At 40.4% G+C, this 18838-nt stretch overlaps 1 protein-coding gene across 31 annotated transcripts in view; it reads right to left on the reverse strand.

The window, feature by feature from the left end:
• The window catches only part of LOC122781676 (calcium-activated potassium channel subunit alpha-1), a 171481-nt gene that overhangs the window by 49764 nt on the left and 102879 nt on the right, over positions 1–18838 (reverse strand). For 12 of the 31 annotated variants that reach the window (XM_044045594.1, XM_044045598.1, XM_044045595.1 and 9 more), the window contains 11 exons: positions 14798–14908; positions 14590–14695; positions 13443–13525; positions 13122–13191; positions 11743–11898; positions 11185–11294; positions 10428–10496; positions 9183–9194; positions 4877–4963; positions 3757–3833; positions 2728–2736 (listed from right to left, as the gene is read on the reverse strand). In XM_044045594.1, the coding sequence (XP_043901529.1) occupies positions 2728–2736; positions 3757–3833; positions 4877–4963; positions 9183–9194; positions 10428–10496; positions 11185–11294; positions 11743–11898; positions 13122–13191; positions 13443–13525; positions 14590–14695; positions 14798–14908 (890 nt within the window). The remainder of the gene's footprint in view (positions 1–2727; positions 2737–3756; positions 3834–4876; positions 4964–9182; positions 9195–10427; positions 10497–11184; positions 11295–11742; positions 11899–13121; positions 13192–13442; positions 13526–14589; positions 14696–14797; positions 14909–18838) is intronic. The other 19 variants (XM_044045596.1, XM_044045612.1, XM_044045611.1 and 16 more) reach the window with 3 other exon arrangements.

Genomic DNA, 18838 nt, shown 5'->3' on the forward strand with positions numbered 1-18838 from the left:
TGATAAGTTTCCATTTCTGAAATTCTTCTACGTGTGGGGTCACTAAACATTTTAACACACTAGCTTATACAGAGTTATAGCGCCCCCTATGGAATCACAGAGTCACCTGATCCTGCGCTGGTGCTCTGGCGGCGGCTATGCGCAAACGACACCAAGTGGCGCTCGATTTACCTTTACCGCCACCTCCTGTCACCATGTGCGCACTACGCTGCTTCTTGATATCACAAGTGCAGACACACTAGAAAACTATTTGTAAACAGGAGATGTCGTAATATTTACGCACATATTTACTGCTGATCTATTCTCACAGGATTTGTATGACCTGGGGTAAATGTTTCGGACATTTTTGGAGCTTTAGTCGGACAACGGCCTCCGCGCAGATAAACTGTGCATGTACTGACTTCTGATTTTGTCAGTGAGAAGTTGAATAAAGTTATCTCATGTGATCACAAAAGATGCATCCAGGACGGATTTTAATGCCAGGTGTAAACAGTCATACTGAGGACGGATGTCAGTAGCAGGTGTGAACGAGGCCTCTGAGCTCATTATAAACATGCAGAGAGTGGTGCGTTTTCTTTGTCTCAGCAGCAGCAGCAACAAAGGGGGAGGTACAGAAATAACCGTTCACAGTGATGAAACAGTTTTTGGAGACATGGCAGACAAGAGCAGCGAGGCCTTTTTTATCAGTTCATGCTGACATTTCTTCACTTTGTGAGTTTCTTTTTTCTTGTTGTTGTTGTAGCGTGCGCATTGAGAGCACAGTGTTATGAGTGTGACAGAGTGAAACGCTGACACGGTGACATGGAGCGATGGCCGACATAGACAAAGACGCGCACACACACACACACACGTACACACAGACGATGTCTCTGACTTCTGACTTCACAAAATAACCCAGATTTCGGCCTGTTTAGGTTTTTTTTGCTCATTTCAGGACATTCCTGATGTGAGATTCAACACCATGACGGCCCTGATCAGCTGTCTGCGTGGGTTTTCAAATCAGTCGTCATATTTTATGATCCATTAAGGCAAAAACACACGGGGAAGGAAGCTATCAGGACGCCATGTTGAATCCAGAGGATGTCCCGAAGTATGTGCCCTTCTTTTTTTCCCCCTTAATGTTATGCTTATTCAGCAAGAGCGCAAGGAAAAATGAGAGTTATAAGAACATTATAACAACCAAAACATGCTTAAAACATGACTCAACGATTAAAACATAAAAACAAATGATTTAAATTTTGAATAACAATAAAAACTAAAATTTACCCCTTGCATTTTTGCTGAAAATGATTCTTAAGGGAGTTGAGTTTCCTCTACAGACATCACCATTTTATTATTAACAAGTGTACAGGACATGACCCTGGCAGGACACCACCATCTAGTGGCAACCTGATGCCATGACAGTAAATCCTATGTGGTCAGTGGACGTTTCACCCAGTGCAGCAAATGTCGAGAAAAATAATAAAAAAAAGGGATTGTCCAGATTTTAAGACACAAGTCTGCTGCTGTGGTGACATTTGGACTGTGAAGGGAAGTCTCTGAAAGCTCAGCCGTGGCCGGAAAACGGGCTGAGATCACAGAGAAGTATTGGAGTGAGGGCAAAGGGAGTAGAAGGAGGAGGAGAAGGAGGAGGAGAGGAGGCCAGATTGTTTTGATTGTGTTCTGGCAAACCGAGCTGGAGTTTTAAGATTCGACAAACTTCCCCACAAGGAACATTTTCTGCGCTCTGGAAGTTCGGAGAGCAGATCAGCTCAGATCAGCTCAGATCAGCTCAGATCAGCTCAGATCAGCTCTTCCTCTTTGTGTCAGCTCCTCTGCATCTATGATCACCGTGTGACATCTCACGTTCTTTCATTTTATTACTTTCTTCATTCGAGGACGTGAACCCATGTGGAGGTTAACCACGGATAACGACGGGGAGACTCAAACGCCAAGTAACGAGTTTGGTCAGGAATAATGTAAAGCTCGATGGCCACAACTGTCTTTGAACCCTCCATTATTTCAGTGTTCACTGTTTAATGTGACCTGTGTACCTGCTTTTATACCGACATAAACATCTATCTATAACCTGTGTGTGTCTCTAGCTAACTACTACCAACATATCCTAACTAGTTAGCTCGCTAGCAAACTACCAACCTACGTATTTATCTGCTTACCTAGCTAGCAAACTGTTAACCTATCGTTCCATCTAGTTAGCTACTGAGCAAACTGTATCTAGTCAGTTAGCGAGCAAACGACCAACCTATCTATCTCCTTAGCTAGCTAGCAAACTACCCACCCATATTTCTATCTAGTTAGCTAGCGAGCAAATGACCAACCTGTCTTTCTAAGTTGTTAGCTAGCTAGCAAACTACCCACCCATATTTCTATCTAGTTATCTAGGTAGCAGATGATCAACCATGAATTCTTGACACAGTGAGATGTAACACAGGTCAGATTAGACTGAACAATAAAAGAAGGTTCATTTTCGTTTTCATAGCCGACACTGACTGGACCACTGAGGAGGAAGAGGAGGAAGAGGAGGAAGAGGAAGTCTGTTGAAGTTTAATTTCTGCTATTTTTCTTTGTTCTAAAACACGGTGTAGAAATGAGAGGAGAGGGATGCAGAAGCTACACTGGTACATGCAACATAAATATACAGTGTACTGTTTGCTGAAGAGGAAGGGGAAAAGAAAAAACATTTGCACTGCACTCTGGGTAAATGAAACCCTTGTTTTTTTTACTCACAATAAATCACTACCAGCGAGTAGTTAAAATAACGAGGCGTTTTCCAGCGGCAGCAGGGGAAGGAAATACATCAAAATTGTGTCACTGGTCATAAAGAAACATGGGAAAAGAAGGACAAAAGAGAACAGAACACACACTACTGTGGGGACAGATGTCCATCATGGAACTGTCCCTGTCTTTGTCTTGTTGAAAACTAGACTGAAATTAAAACAAACTTGCATAGCTGGGCTCTGATGGAGTTATTAAAAGAGCAAAGAGGAGTAAACAGTTGATCTAAGTGTGACAAAGAAAAAGAAACATCTATTTTCTTCATACTGTAATTGTCTGTGAGCTTTTGTGGGAAACACAGAATATACACTGTAGGTCATTCATGTCTGCATCAAACAGCAAACACCTGCTTCTTTTTACTGGACTTCAGTATGACTGAAGGGCTGGGACCATATGAGATTCTATCACACAACAATAACTTGATTATGTTGAAATTCTTTTAACAATGGGGAAATGTTAATATTTCAAATGAGTTATTTTGAAGTGCCATAAGGTAGGTATCTATCTAGCAAACTCCTACCTATCCTATTAGCTGGTAATCTACCAACCTATATTTCTATCTAGATAACTAGCAAACTAGTTGGCTAGTATTCTACTAACCAATCTATCTGGTTGGTTAGCTAGCAGACTGTCTATTTTGCATTTTAAAATGTTCTATTTTCATTGATAAAAAACATATTTTTCCCTTTTCTCGCAATAAAATCATGAATATAAGTCAATTTTTTAAGGATAATCTTCCATATCATCCTGTGCCAAGTGAACAATCTCAAACTCAACTGTCAACAAACACCACTGACTGATTTTTATAGAAATGAATGAACGTTCTGAAGCAGTTCTAATGAGACCCAGAGTGTTTAAAGGTGACGTTCGCTGCACACAGGAACAATAACACAGTGTAAAGAGTGGAGTTGTAGGTTTAAGGGTGACGGACGAGGGTAAATGAGGATGAGGGTAAAAAAAGAAAGGTGCAGTTACACTCACGTCTTTTGCAGCCACACTTCTTGATCCTCTTAGGGTCTGTGATGTCATCGTGACAAGCTTTGCAGTAGTAAAAAGCTCTAAAAGTGACACAGCAGAAATGTTAAGCATTTAAATAATAATAAAAAACATTACAACAATACTGGACAGAGATTTCATTCTTAGTTGGGAATGATGAGTCAGCGATATCTCAATATTGTTTTATTATCATCAGCCGCTGTTTGTTTTAGTCGACTTAATAGAAGATTTTGGAAGCTCAGAGGCATCAACTGCAACCGGGCTCTTAATGGACAATACCAGCTGTCAATCACTCTGATGTCCACTCATATTTTATCATCTATTTAACTCTGAATGTAAAAGCTCTAGTGAAGAGCTGAAACTAGTGATTGATACCATGAACTCCTGAGAGAATTAACGGCACTATTTTCCCATAGACTTCCATTCAAACTTACTTGTTCTTTTTGCAACCAGCGATGTCGCCCCCAGGTGGCTATTCAATATATTTTTACTTCCTGAGTGACTTCACCATGGGATAAGAATATAGAAGAATCTATGCATTTTTTTTACATGTAGGGTCTACGGAAAAGGACATAAGACGCCTTGGAATGTACCAACTAAAGTGCATTACGTACATTTCGAGTTTTACTGCACTTCTTCAGTTTTGAAAATAATCAAATACAATCTAAAAGTTGAATTCATGAAGTAACATTTTGTTGGCATTCATTTGATTTGATTGCCAATCAAGATACACTGAGAAGAGTTTGTTTTAACTTTTGTTTTAGCCGTTAAACATAACTTAAATTAGTTGAAATTAAGATTAGTAGTGTTGCATACATACCACATTTAAGTGATAATTTATTATATAATAGTTTATATATTGTGATTGTGATGGAAAGACACCTGTTGTGGAAGGAAAAATGTTTTGTAACGCAGAACCACAGTTGGCTTTTATTGTCGTAAAGTCAACACAAAATTGTTGATATGGATTTAAAAACTGTTGTGAATTGCAAATTAATCCAATTTGAAACCTGCAATAAAGGTGATCAATCACAAGTAACTGTTCCATTAACGATGTAGCGTATGATAAGTGGATCGATTGTTGGTGAGGAACGACTGGTTTTACCTCTTGACTTCTTTGGCGTCGCTTGCGATAAAGAATCCCAGCGTTCCCTCCTGCATCTTGACGTGGTTGCCGGGGTTGATGAGGATGCTGGGTAATCACAGAAACAGACACATGGCGTTCATTAGCTCCTGGACGGTCGCTCGTTCACGCACACGACTTTGCTAATCAAGAGGAATGGTACACACACGTTCACTGAAGCCTTTAATCAAGAGCTGGGTTTGTTCATCATAAACACACCTGCTCCCCTAAGGTTTGTTTTGGGGGTTATTTGCTGACGTGGCGCTCGCTCACATGGATGGACAGAATGTATAACAGTATGATCGCATACGGAATTTTAATTCTTTTCTTGAAAGAATGGTGTTGGTTTGCCCTCGAGGGGGGAGGAGGAGGAGGAGGAGGGGAGGTGAAAGCAGGGGAGAACGAGGGCAGAAAGAATTAAAATTATGGCCATGGAGTGGGTTTTGTTTTACAGTCTTTTATTCCCAAAAAGAAAACACATGTCATGAAGGCTACTGAGACATGGCTGCAGTACAGGGAATGTACAGTTAGTGTCATTGTCGCGGTTAGTATTTGACAGTTGGATGCAAGGGAATGAACAGCTTTTTATCACCATGTCGTCAACACGAGGCCCATTATTACTCTGCTCTGGTATAATCTACAGAATATGATTTCTATTAGGGGAAATGGCATCAGAATCCAAAGATATTCAACTATATCAAAATACAAGTTTTTAAAGTGCTATTTCATCTGTCAGCATGAAGTAACAGACTTTAAGTCTATGACGTGAAGATGCCTCTTGAATGACAGGTGAAACATCTTCAACTTAACTAAAGTAAGTCCAGTTACCTTTATCTAAACTCCTAAAAAATATGTTCACCGCTTTAATTTTCTTATATGACAAAAATCTGCTCAGTTTTGGCCAAAACTGTAACCTTGATAAACTGGAAAAAAATATTCACATCACATCTGTTTTTTGTGCAAGTGTAAAAATATGGATTTGGACGTTTTATTACCTTTCAATTTTGGAAAGTTTTGTCTATGGGATCTCTTTACACTGTAAAAACAGCCTCATTGGAAAAAAGTAAAATATTCTGAAGTTGATTTAAATGTCCTTCTTTTAAGAAAACAGCTAATGGGGCAAGCAAAACAAGCAAAGAAATTCTGTTACGTAAGAATTATTGACTTGAGAAAACTGAGACTTTTTTTGTAATTTTCTAGAGCAAAAATTTCCCACAAAGACGCTTATTTTAGTTCCTTAAAAGTCAATTTTGCAGTGTTTCTGCTCCATTAGAGTAAAACATGAATGTAAATACTGACCTGCTGTTAAGACACTTTAAAGGACGGCACTTAATGACACATTAGTCAAACTATTAATTATAGGTGAGACTTGATTTTATATCCCAAGCACTTTAAGCGACTGGCTGTATCATTCCCCATTAATTAGACTGTGACAGAACACACACACACACACAACACACACACACAGTACACACTCTCTCTCACACACACACACACACACACACACACCCTGGTCATTAATGGTCACCTGTGGGCAACAATCATCAATGATATGAGTGTGAAATAAAGAAAGAAATAAAACACTGAACCCACAAGTCGTTAAGGGTCACACTCCTTCAAAATAAGAGCCCAGAGGAAAGTCTGACAAATCTACTCATTTTCATTAAAAAAAATCTTCAGCCTCTGTTTGAGGACAATAAGTCAGCAGAAAAATATTAGCCTGATGCTAACATTACTCCCACTGGTAAGTTTCAGAAAGGTCAGCAGATATTATTTTAACTACTTGGGCTAAAGTCTATTAAATACAGCAGGGGGCACTACAGTTGCCGTTACCACTTGCTAACACTAAGGCTTTTTATGATGTTTGTGTTATTTTTTTGCTTAGAGCATTTGGATCTCACATGAATAGCATTAGCTTGCTAACACTCTAGTTTTTTTGTTTTTTTCATTTAACTTACTTTTCAGAAGTTTTGTGTCCACAAAATGTTAGAAGTTTAACAACCTGTGGATAAAGATCAGTGATAAACTACTTTTCAAGCGATCCTGCCAACTGAAACCTCAAATCTTTTGCAATTTAAATATTTGTTTTATGACATTTTAGCGACTACCTTTAAATGTGGAGGTCAGAAATCACTTAGTTTCCTCTGGGCTCTGTCAAAAAAGGGTTTACACTGGAGAAAACAAACATATATAAAAAAATATTAAGGGAGCAATTGAATCCATATACACACATCAGGATGTGATCAGATTGGATTTTTTTTTTTAGTTTCTTTCCACTCTCCCTGAAGTAAAATAGCATATGAATATAAAACATTGGTTCAGATTTAATAGCCCCCACAGAAGTAAACAGGCACCACACCTGGCATGCTCTTCATCTAACCAAAAAAATAAAAATATACAAAAGAAATCGATCAAAATCAACACAGTTCCACAAACGTTGCTGCCCAAATCTGAGATTTTACAGCTGAATCAGTCCGAGACGTTTCTCTCTTCACTCGGTCAGGTGCAAAAAATAAACAAAAGGTGAATAGAAGCTTAAAAAGCATTAAAAAGGTAAATAAAAATAACCTCATATTGTGAGCAACAAGGCAAGCATCAGACACGCCATGTGATCAGTGTCATCAACAAGAGCATGCAGGTCACCAAAATAAAACGACAGCGTGAAGGAAAAACAGAAAACGCATAAAGAGCCACAGCAGCACAGGTAAAGGACAGGTACGTAGATGCGGGCGGTTGCAGTAACTTCTGTGCAGTTGGATTGTTTCTCAAACACCAAACTGACAGGAAGTGACCTCACTTAGGGACATCTACTCGATAGGACGCACGAGCATGACTGTACGTGGTGGCTGACACACACACACACACACACACACACACACACACGTATATGTGTACATACATGTACATACACTCCGACACAGGTGGATATACATTTAGCAATGAACACATGAGAGAGTGATGGGATGCAAAAGTGAAATGTGTCGCTGGTTTTCAGTTTGAATAAAAATTCAATTCTATCCAAATTCAACAGCTTCACGGCGTCTTGTTTATGTCCTGGTGTGTTGAAGAATGAGAGGAAAACAAAGGTTTGGTGATGAGGAAGAAAAAAGACACAATTTAAACGGAGAAATGACACGTGATAGTATTTTTAAGGCTCCAGAAACACAGAAAAAGTGTGGATTAAAAAGTTGTTTGCGGAATCTTCTAATCTCTGTTAAACTGCGTTGGGCTCTAAATCTAAGAGTTTTAAATACTGTCGACTTAGTTGTCTTTTTAAAATGTTTCCTTACTTTCATTTAGTTAGCACAACATGACAGATGCTAATCTGATCGGCTACAGTGAAAATACTGGTGAACTGTGTCCATTTGTGTTGAACAATTCCACAATCTCTACATTAATCTCTGTAATCTCATATTTTTGGAAAAACTCATCCCTTTCTTTTATTTATACTAGAATTAAATATAAAATCTTTTGCGACTGATTGTAAACAAACTGTATGCTCTGTGTGTGCAACAGGAAGTTAGCATAAAAACAAGCTAGCTAAGAGGCCATTCAAATCTGTTTGTGCTGTAATTTAGGCTGAATGCTTCCATAATCCATAGTCAATGTCTGTAATCTCACATTAAAAATTAACCAAAAAATAATAATAAACCTCCTGCCTTTCTTTAAACTCGAGAATTTGCTTTTTTGGGGGCGGAGTCTGTAAAATGCAGCCACGAAACAAAGATCTGTGGAAATCAGGGATAAATAACGTACATGTTTAAAAACTTGTCACTGAGTCACTGTGACAAACTGTTCCGGAAATGATTTAAGAAAAATAACACACAAGAAAACAGCATGGATGGAATAATAATCAGCTTGGCAAAGCTATAACATACAGTCGGGGGGAAAAAAGACAAAAGAAGACAAAACACAAACTGAAAGTGAGAGAAAATAAAGTCAGCAGGAGACTGGTTAAGGACAAAACTGAAAAATAAGATTAAATAAGAGGTAGATATGGTGAAGGTGAGCGTTTGGCCTTGGTACACTGACAACAGCGAAGACAAAGAAACAGCACGTCCGCACAAACACGTCCAATTTATCTCTGTTATTATTACGCTCTCGCTGCCTGCAAAGAAGTTAGTGCATTAAAGCACAGAGGGGACACCACCATCGAAGAAAACAAAGAGAGGCCTGTGACATAGTGTTTGGAAAAATATCCTTGTGTGTGGGGTGAGGGGGGGGCCAGAGTTAAAGTGGTGGACAGTGGGTGGAACTTTGGAAGTAAGATAAGGTAGAGAGGGCATACCGCTTTCGGCTTCTGCAAACAACAAGAAGAAATCTCAAATCAAACAGTTATCATGAACAAAGAGGAAGAGGAGAATATAAATGAGACTTTTCTTTCTGGGGGGCCCATTTGGCAGCAATGTGGTGCAATTCTGTTTTTAATAAATTCAAAATGACACGTAAAAGTGACATTTGTGAGGACGGTTCAGGTTTTTTGGAGTGTAGTTCAAGGACAATTGTCTTTATTAAAGACTCACCTGATAAAATCTGCATCGACTGAAGTCTACGACAAATAAAGAGCACGTATAAAGCTTTATTTCACCATTAAACTGCCCTTTTAAACCACTCACTCACCCCATGCCAAACTCCATAGAGAAAATCAGTGTTTTTAGCTCACGAGGAAACATGAGCTGCTGGTCTACTGCTGCCTCGTGTGGCCAGTTCTAGTCACTGAGGTAAGTGTTGAATGAGGATTTCAAACAACAAAGTGACAAAATAAGACATTTGAACTCACTTAAGGAGGCAACAGTGGATCAACAGCTCCTCTAAGCTGTGGTTTAAAATCGCTCATTTTCTCTATGGACTTTGGTGTGGGTGAGTAAGCGTTTAGAAAAGTGACACAAATTTCAGTTTCCAGTCAGAGAAAAGCTGTTTAACAGTGACACAAAGCTTCAGATGGCTTCAGTTTAACACGCAGATTTTATTATGCAAGTTTTTATTAAAGTGGCTAAATCTGGTGTTTCACTAACGATGTGTCAGTACCTCGATTCAAAAAACCTGAACTGTCACTTTAAAGCTGTAGGAAAATGAATCTTTTTTATTCCTGCACCATTAAAATAATTGTGAAAAAAGTATAATTATTATTTCCATTGTTACTACCAGGAATAATTCTAAACTAAAATTCACTAGAAAATTGACAAAAATGAAATGTGGTGAATGGAGAAAAATGGTGGATGAGATTTGGCAACTGACATTACTGTAAAACAATCGTTCACGTTGTCATTGGTGATGAGATCGTTAGTGACGTTAGTAACAGGGAAACAACAGAGTTAAACGTGTGGCAGGTTTTTTGTTATTCAGGTGTAAAATAAAGGATGTTATGTGTCCAGATTTATTCATGCAAATTAATTTAGCCTCTGGAATATTATGTCGTTACTTCCACCAAGGACATATTCATTGAAATCAAAATCTTGTGTAAAACTAGCTTTTGAAAGAGTTGAAAAGTCGTTTAGATTGCGGTTACCATGGTTACCACAGATATACCCACCTGCTCTCTCTCTGCTCAGACTTGTACTCGATGGCAATGAGCAGCAGCTTCAGCTTCACATAGCACAACCTGTGAAACACACACACATTCACACGTTAGGCGGTGAACACATGAACACACATGAACACATGAGGGGATGAGTTTAGAGAGTGAAGTTCTCCTCCTCACATCACATTTGTTACTTATAAAGTTGATTTTCAATCAAACCCTAAAGGAAGGATAGAACGGCTGGAGACCAAACTGAACCATTCACTCACTTTAGAAAATTCACACCTTCATTTGGACCAGTGGTTCTTAATTATTTTCTGTCAAGCCCCCCCAGAGGACACGCCCCCCCCCCAAATTGAAATGCTATTGAGAACCTGATCATATTTATTTATTTATCTGTATAAATCACTGTATGAGTTGTCCTGCCCTGCCCCGACACCTGCCCCAAAATTTAAGAAGTACTGATTTGGACCAAACCATCTGGACAACATCATCAACCGGAACGAGAACAAGGGTTCACTTGCAAACGAACCGTGAGCCCCTTTTTCAGGTGGACCAGTTCGGATGACCTTTCACACCTGCCCAAAAAGAAGTAGACAAACTGTTCTGGTGTGAACACACCCTTAGATTCACCTTCAGGTCCTAAAACGGCAGCACTTGATTTAACGGGACTTGGTTCAATACCGTTAAAACTTCTGAGTTTCCTACCAAACCTGAGCTTCCTGAGTCCCTGATGGACTTGGTGAGTGGGTACAGAGGAGATACTTACTCACAGATCGTGGGGAAGGAGAGGCCCACAAAGGCACTGGACAAATACTCTGTGTACATCTCATTAGCCACTCCTTCAAGATAATACTTCTGCCATGTGTCCTCCTCAATCTGCAAGCAGAGAAAAAGTCAGACGTGAAGGTAAAACTCAGTTTGCCATCAAACAGCGGCTCAATGTGGTGGGCAGATGTTTCTCGGGTCATTATAAGCTGATCCATCATCTTCTTTACGCCATGAAAACAGATCTTTGATGGAAGCAAACACCTCTTCACGTCTAAACCGCAGAGAACACTGAGCAGATTCCACGTGAGATGTCAGAGTGAAATATGACGTGCCAGGATGGAAGTATTTCCCCGGACAAAGACGTCAGAGACTTTGCCGGAGAATGTTCTGCATTTAATGGATCGAGTCCATCTGTCAGCGCGCGGACAAAGACTTACAGTATCCAGTTATGTTAACCTCACCTTCCATCGCAGAGCAAACCGTGTCATTTACAGAAAACGCAGTCTGATTCACATTAACAACAGCGTGTTGGGGAGTGCAGGCTCCTCTGTGTTACCTCGATGAAGGACCTCATGGAGAAGAGGTTGGCCAGCATGGTGGACAGGCCCTGAGCCAGGCAGCTCTGGGCAATGAAGCCTGCCTTCAGCTCAGCCAGGCAGATAGCATCGTCACCCTCCTTCCAGTTCCAGCTCGGAATGTTCAGCAGATGGGCCTTGATCGCACGAGAAGGACACGAGAGGTCACAGTCATTCACTTTCCCTCAAGGAGAACATCAACGGTTTGGGAGCAGAGCTCAAACGTCTGTTTGCTAAACAAGCAGATTATGTTCCTCTAAAGTGGCAACAGACACTTTTTATGTCTTTAGCAGAAAAAGGACACGAGTGTTTGATTATAAAACGTCCATCAGTGACTGAGACGAAGCAAATGTTCTATCAGTTAAAAACAAACATTTCTTCACCAATGACATTCCTAATGTGTGGCACATCTGTTACCACAAGGTGGCAGCAGTGGCAACAAGTGTTCAGTTAAGTGATGGATTTTATGAGGTTTCTTGAATGCATCTCATTAGCTCAACACACTGACTGGAGATTGGAATATTCAAATATTTTAAATAGCATTTTGTTTTTAAAGACGCAGTGATACGACAGAGTCAGAGGCTTTGTGTTTAAAAACTAAAGAACTTCACTGTTCTTTGTATCCTAAATCACATTTTAGTTATTTTTTACCCCACAAAAACCACAAAAACCACGATCAACTAACATAGATCGTGTTACTTGTTTAACACTTCAACACTGAGGTCTCAGATTTAAGCCAAATAAAAGTCTATTTAGATGATAACGGTTATTTTATGGATTAAAGGTCTAGTAGGTAGAATTTAGGGGGAGGGACATCTATCAACAGAATGTAATACACTCTTAAAAATTCACATTTTTTTTAGCCTGGAATGATCCATTAACGCTCGTCTGAGAAGGTTCTCAGCAGGGCCGGCCTAAGCCCTTATGGGGCCCTAATGGAACCCCTCCCACCACATCAGAGTAGCCGATGCTGATTTTCTACAAAATAAACCCCAAATAACTTCAACACAACACTATATATACACAATTTATATATCTAAAGATATCTAGATTTATCTAGATTAATATGTTAAAATATATATATATATATATATATATATATATATATATATATGTATATATATATATATATATATATATATATATATATATATATATATATATATATATATATATATATATACATATACATATACATATACATACATATGTATAGCTAACTCCTGAAATATGCAACTTCACCCTGAGATAGAGCTAAATCCCACACATTGGTCCTTTAACAGAGCTTGGCAGCTTGGAAGCAGAGGTGTGGAGTCAGGTTTGTTCCCATATTATTCCAGTTTTGTTTTTTTTATCTTACCTTGTTGTGATACTGGAGCATCTGCGTGATTATTCTGATCTTGGGATGGTAGTTCTTGATCGAAATGACCCTAAAAGTCAGAAGCCAGGCAGTGAACAATGGTCTTATTTTGCCAGGTTTGCACCACAGATTTTTATAAAGTTACACTTGGTGAACAACTTGAGTGACTTATTGAATATTTGGCAAACGTGCGATGCTGCAAAATCCAATCAACGATGAGATTCTTCCAACGTTATGATGAAAATGATCCAGTGACACAGAAAATGGCTTCACATTTGTCGTGAACACGTCATAAGTCCAGAGAGTTAAATAAATAAATACCTCATGATGTTGGAGGCGTCTTCAGCGTCAGGATCTGCACAGTATTTATTGGCGAGGATTAAACAGGCATCTGCTGACTCGATCTGCGGAGGAAAGAAAGTGTCAAAGAAAACAAACATGTGAGCGACAAAGCTGTCGTTGCAAGTCAAGATTTATGAACACAAACTCGTCAAGCGTCTTTCAGCATGTCGTCCTCTGTCTTTCTTTCCCTCAGAGGATTAAACAAATCAGGGGTTTCAACACCGGCCAGTGTCGAGACAGTTCCATTACTGTATGAGTTGAACGCCTAAGTCAGTGAAGACGATTGAGTACTTAAAACTTCTGTTACCGTAACTCCTAGACCGTTTGTGATAACTAGAAAATTCAAGAACTATGAACTGGCGATCTGTCCAGGGGTGACTCCGCCTTTCGCCCTATGTCAGCAGAGATTGGTAGAAGTTGGTAGAAAGCGGTAGAAGATGGATGGATGGATACCGGAAAGCAGAGAAACAGAGCTTTGCGCCCATATACTTGTCTTTACGGTAGAACCTCAGGACTTCCACGGAACGAGCATCCACTTTTGTTTGTGACGTCAGCTTCTCAGTACCGTAATTTCTAAACGGTTGAATAACGGCCAGATTTTTAAAGAAAGTGAAAGTTATCTTGGGAAAAAAGGGGGCAGAAGAACTCAATTCTACAGCCATAAAATCTAAATAAATCCAGGCGGAGCTGATTGTCATGAAGGTCTTAAGACGGTTGAAGTTTGGTTGCTTTTTTGCAAGCACCGCCTCAAACTTATAGCTGGTAACAATTTGTGTTTCTTGCGAGAACTGAGACTTTTGCGAGACCTCCTGATTCCGAGGACTCCGGGTCGACAGCCCTGATCTTGCAAGGCTGATTTTCCGCTAACAGACAGTAGGGGGCAGTGGAGACCACCGCCAAGAAGCCATTGACTCTGAAGCTGTTAAATTAGCGTAAAAATTCTACGTAATTCTGCTTCAATGACGGATCTTTAAATCCTCTCGCTTCAGGATTGAATCGTGAGGTTCCTAAAGATTCCCACCCCAACTAGATACCAATATAACCTGGTTTACACCTGAAAAAAAAGTGGTTCAACCTTCACTTGGACAACAGTTCTCTTCAGTGTTTGTGTCGTCAGAGACGTTACCTTCACCCGGGCCAGATCGTGAGGGTTGAGAACAGATCCCTGGTAGAACTCGACTTGTGTAAAGTGGCGTTTGAACAAGGCTTCCAGCTCAAGATTAGGGGAAATACTAGCAAACACACACACACACACACAGATAAAGAACACGTCAGGTCAAATGTACATCGCGTTGAGCGCTAAGTTACACATGAAGTGTGGAAGGTCGACTTACTTATGGAGAAACACAATTTCTACATTGACATCATCCCTGTCCTTGTGTAGGAAGTCTTTGAGGAAGTTGGAGACACTTTCGAGGGTAATATGACCACAGACCACAATATGCCTGTGAGGAAGGAAGGAAGGGAAGTCGCTTTGGATAAAAGCGTCTGCTAAATGACATGTAATGTAAAAGGAAGGGAAGGGAAGGAAGGGAAGGGAAGGGAAGGGAAAGGAAGGAAAGGAAAGGAAAGGAAAGGAAAGGAAAGGAAAGGAAAGGAAAGGAAGGGGGGGTAGAAATCATCTTGAGTGGGCGACATTAATCACTGCAGACACTGGCATTTCTCCCAGAGATAATCAGTTAAACCAAAGCACTCTAACTCAAATATAGACTGCAAAAAAATCTATACACATGTCAAGAAATGTTGTTTCAAAGCGCACGGGTAAGTGAATTATATCTTTTTTGCCATATAAGTGAATATTTTCCCCCGATGTAATGAAAGTGGTTAAACTCTGCAGGACAAGTGCAATCAAACACTCAACTCTGAGCCACTTTAGAAAATCAGATACAATCACAGAGCCCACAGTGGTCGTGGGCTCCGTCATCCGTTCTCAATAGAAGAAAACCGTCCCCTCGGCCAAACCGCCCCCTCTGTGAGCCCGATGGATGTTGACAAAGACATGTACATCAATATGCTTGCACTTTTTTACACAGAACATTACTTAAAACTTTCAAAGTGATGTGAAAGGGCCTGTGGTTGACACAAATTCTAAACAGGACCTCAGAGTCTCTGACAGATCCTTGGCAGGATTTGAGGGCTCAGTCAGAGGGGATGATTACAGCATCAGGGAAATACCGGGCCAGATCAGTGTTTTTTTGAAGTTGACCCTGTTTGTCCTCTGATTGCACCAAAGGCAAGAAAACGATCAAGACTTGGATTAACGGGTTTTTTGCAGCTATGACGCGCTTCTTATTAAGATTTTTAACGAGACCAAAGGCTCACTTACGCTCCATGTTAGATGCAGAACAGACAGAGCCCTCTGGGTTCAGCGTTCATGTGCAGTGGGTTTATCTGGAAGTTCCCGGTCCACAGTTTTTGACGGATCAATCTGAATTTCTTGTGATGGGTCGCCAATCACCCAAATATGTTCCCATTGCATTTATAGTAAGAATCTATTATAGTATTTTCAAGAAATTTCAATCTCTCGGATTTGAACAAAACTTGGTATGTGTATGCAGGATTAGACTTAGTCTACCATCAGACTAAATTTAATTCTGATCTGGATTACAGTAACAATAACAATAACAACATAGTCAAGTTTATGTAAGACGGTAATAGCTATAAGAAGGTAAAGTTCTATACAGATCCAGAAGGTTCTTCTTGATCCAGTGGATGAAAATGTAAAAAGATTCAGGTGCTGGTTTGCAAAACACACGTGACAAAGTGTTGAAGCCTTGGCGGACGTCTGTGATCTCTTGAACACTTTCGTTTCCTTACATTTTTTGTGGAAGTGCAGACATATTTTGGTCATAGAACCTTCTGGTTTTTGTCTCTAGTTTGAACAATCAAGTTACCCAACTTTGATTAAAGTAAAGTGAAGTAAAAAGAAAGAAAATGGACAAAACGCTGGGAGAAACATTTCTGTGGAGGTTCTTCTTGTTATCCGGGTCAGAGTCGTCTCCAGCAGCTAGTTGTGGGCAACTGGACTTAAGTTTCTCGAATCTTTCTTCAGCATTTCCAGTTGCCTTCAACAAACTCCTGAAGATCAGCTCTCTGTTTTTTTCGGGGGTATGCAGACAGCTGAGATTAGTTGGGTAATCCTGCTACTTCCAACTCTCCAAAAGCAGCTCTTAGCACAGATATCCACTGCCTGTCTATATATCCGATCCAGTGGTTTTGACCAGAATTGGACCGATACCGAGTATTGTATCAGCTCATCCCTAATCAGTAACCATCCGCATTACACAGTATCTCCCAGATTAGAAACTAATCCAGAGGATTTAGGACCCTCTGCAGTAACATGTCACCAGGTCTGTTTCCAGACATGCTGAGTGGATTCCAGCCCGGTCTAATATTGTCACGGATTAATGTGGACACTCTAATTACCCTCTGGACCCGTAAAGCAATCTGTGCAGTGACACCGGCCTCATCCACTATTTATGCCAAGAGACAATTGAAGCAATTCATTCCCCGAGCGCCTGGGCACTGGACGGCTGAGCGGGTATGAGGTTACTCTCCCGGAATTATAAAGAAGTCACATTTGTTCACGGCCTAACGTCTTATCATCAGACGTGATTTGTTATGACAGGTTTCCCTCAGTGCGTTATCGTGCTGTTATACTCAGAAAGGGAAGTTCTGGCTAACACGTTGACCCATAACAGTCGACGTCCATGGAGCATTGCTGGAGTCTGACTCCGTCTGACAGGTTTAAAAAGAAACAGAGACCTTTTTTTTGGTGTGTTTTTCGAGGAGAACCGCAGCTGGGATCGCCGAGCGTCTCGGCTGTCCTGCACCAGATGGAGCAGTCGCGGCTAAAGTGAAGCAGACTTGGCAGAAGCGAGGCGACACATTGAAGGAACGGCAGCTTGTGGACGTCGCAGGTCGTAATGGTCTTCGCAGATGTCGCCCCTGTCCTCTTTAAGGAGAATCTAACGAGCGGACGTAATTGCACGGCTGGCCAGAGTCGAGCAACAGGAACCGTGTGGTCTTACAAGCTGATGAGCTGAGATGTCTGTGGGCAGCCGGCAGTATCTGGCACAAGGCGTCTCTCGTTTCGCGAGATGAAAAACATCAGTCATGTTTTCCTCTCCTCGCTATCCAGATGCCCTTCTCCGAGTACGAGCGCTCATTAAGTTTATTATTTGGCTTGTGTGGCTTTAAAGTTTGATTATGGATGTCAGACTGGGGATTTGTGTTCGACCTTGAGCATCGACCAGCGTGGATATCAGTCTTTTAAACAACTCAGCGGTTAATAAAAACACAAGTTAAAGAGGACCACTGATGCGTTTACCACCTCGCTCTGGCCTTATCCACACGGAAACAGAACTTTCCCCAGACAATATTTTAGTTTTTTTTCCGTAAACATGGCAAGAAAATGTCTTCTACACATACAATCACCCCACACGACTCTAAACGCTGTAGTGTAGTGTCAGGCCTGTATGTGGCGCTGTTATGCTGCCACAGAAATACACCAAAAACCGAGAGAACGATGCGGAGCGTGTGCGTTAAGCTAGCGACGCAAGAGGCGGGGCTATAAAATCATCGTTTTCCAAAAAGTCAAAGTTTCACTTTGGAAAACCATTTTTTGCAGATAAAAAGCCACCACGTTACAAATCTTTTGCGGATTATCCAAAAATTGTTCTCACGTGTACTAGCCTTTTGACTAGCCGTTTAAAAGTCCACAATGTTCCAAATGTGAACATCTCACTTTACAACATGTTTCCTGTTTTTAGTAAAGAAATCCAATCAGTTGATTTTGGCCTAATACCAATACTGATAGTATAATATCAGCTCATTCCTATGTGTGCGTATAGTTCAGTTCACACACAGAAACAAATGTAGTGCAACAGAGGGGATTTATTATTCTTGTTGGGGTTTTTTTCCCAGTGATCCGACGAATAATTTGATTTTAAGACAGAAAATGTTCCCGTGAAATTATGTTTCACGTAATAGACGTCATTAAATTTGAACTTCCTCTACCGTAAATCCTGTCCGCAAAGAGGGACAGCTAATTTAATCCTGGAATAATTGTCTGGCTGAAAAAAGAAAAAAGAGGGTTTAGGAAAAGGATAACACAGATGAGTCTTCGCAGTTTGACCGCCGACCAAAATAATCAGGCTGGCATGTGCAACTCAGGTTTGGTCACGCTGGCTGAACGGTGGGTATTAAGTGTTATTTACACTGCGCATATGAGTATTTAGGGAAAATAGGCAGTAACCGTGGCAACAAATGAATGTCAGAGAGACGGTATTTAACATATCTGGCTCAGGGTTGAGGTTCAAAAACACAAAATAAAAGAAAAAAACAGTCAGGTTTCTGGTCCGGATTTTAAAACT

The sequence above is a fragment of the Solea senegalensis genome, linkage group LG15 (assembly GCF_019176455.1).
Source record: "Solea senegalensis isolate Sse05_10M linkage group LG15, IFAPA_SoseM_1, whole genome shotgun sequence".
In the NCBI taxonomy this organism is placed as follows: domain Eukaryota; kingdom Metazoa; phylum Chordata; class Actinopteri; order Pleuronectiformes; family Soleidae; genus Solea; species Solea senegalensis.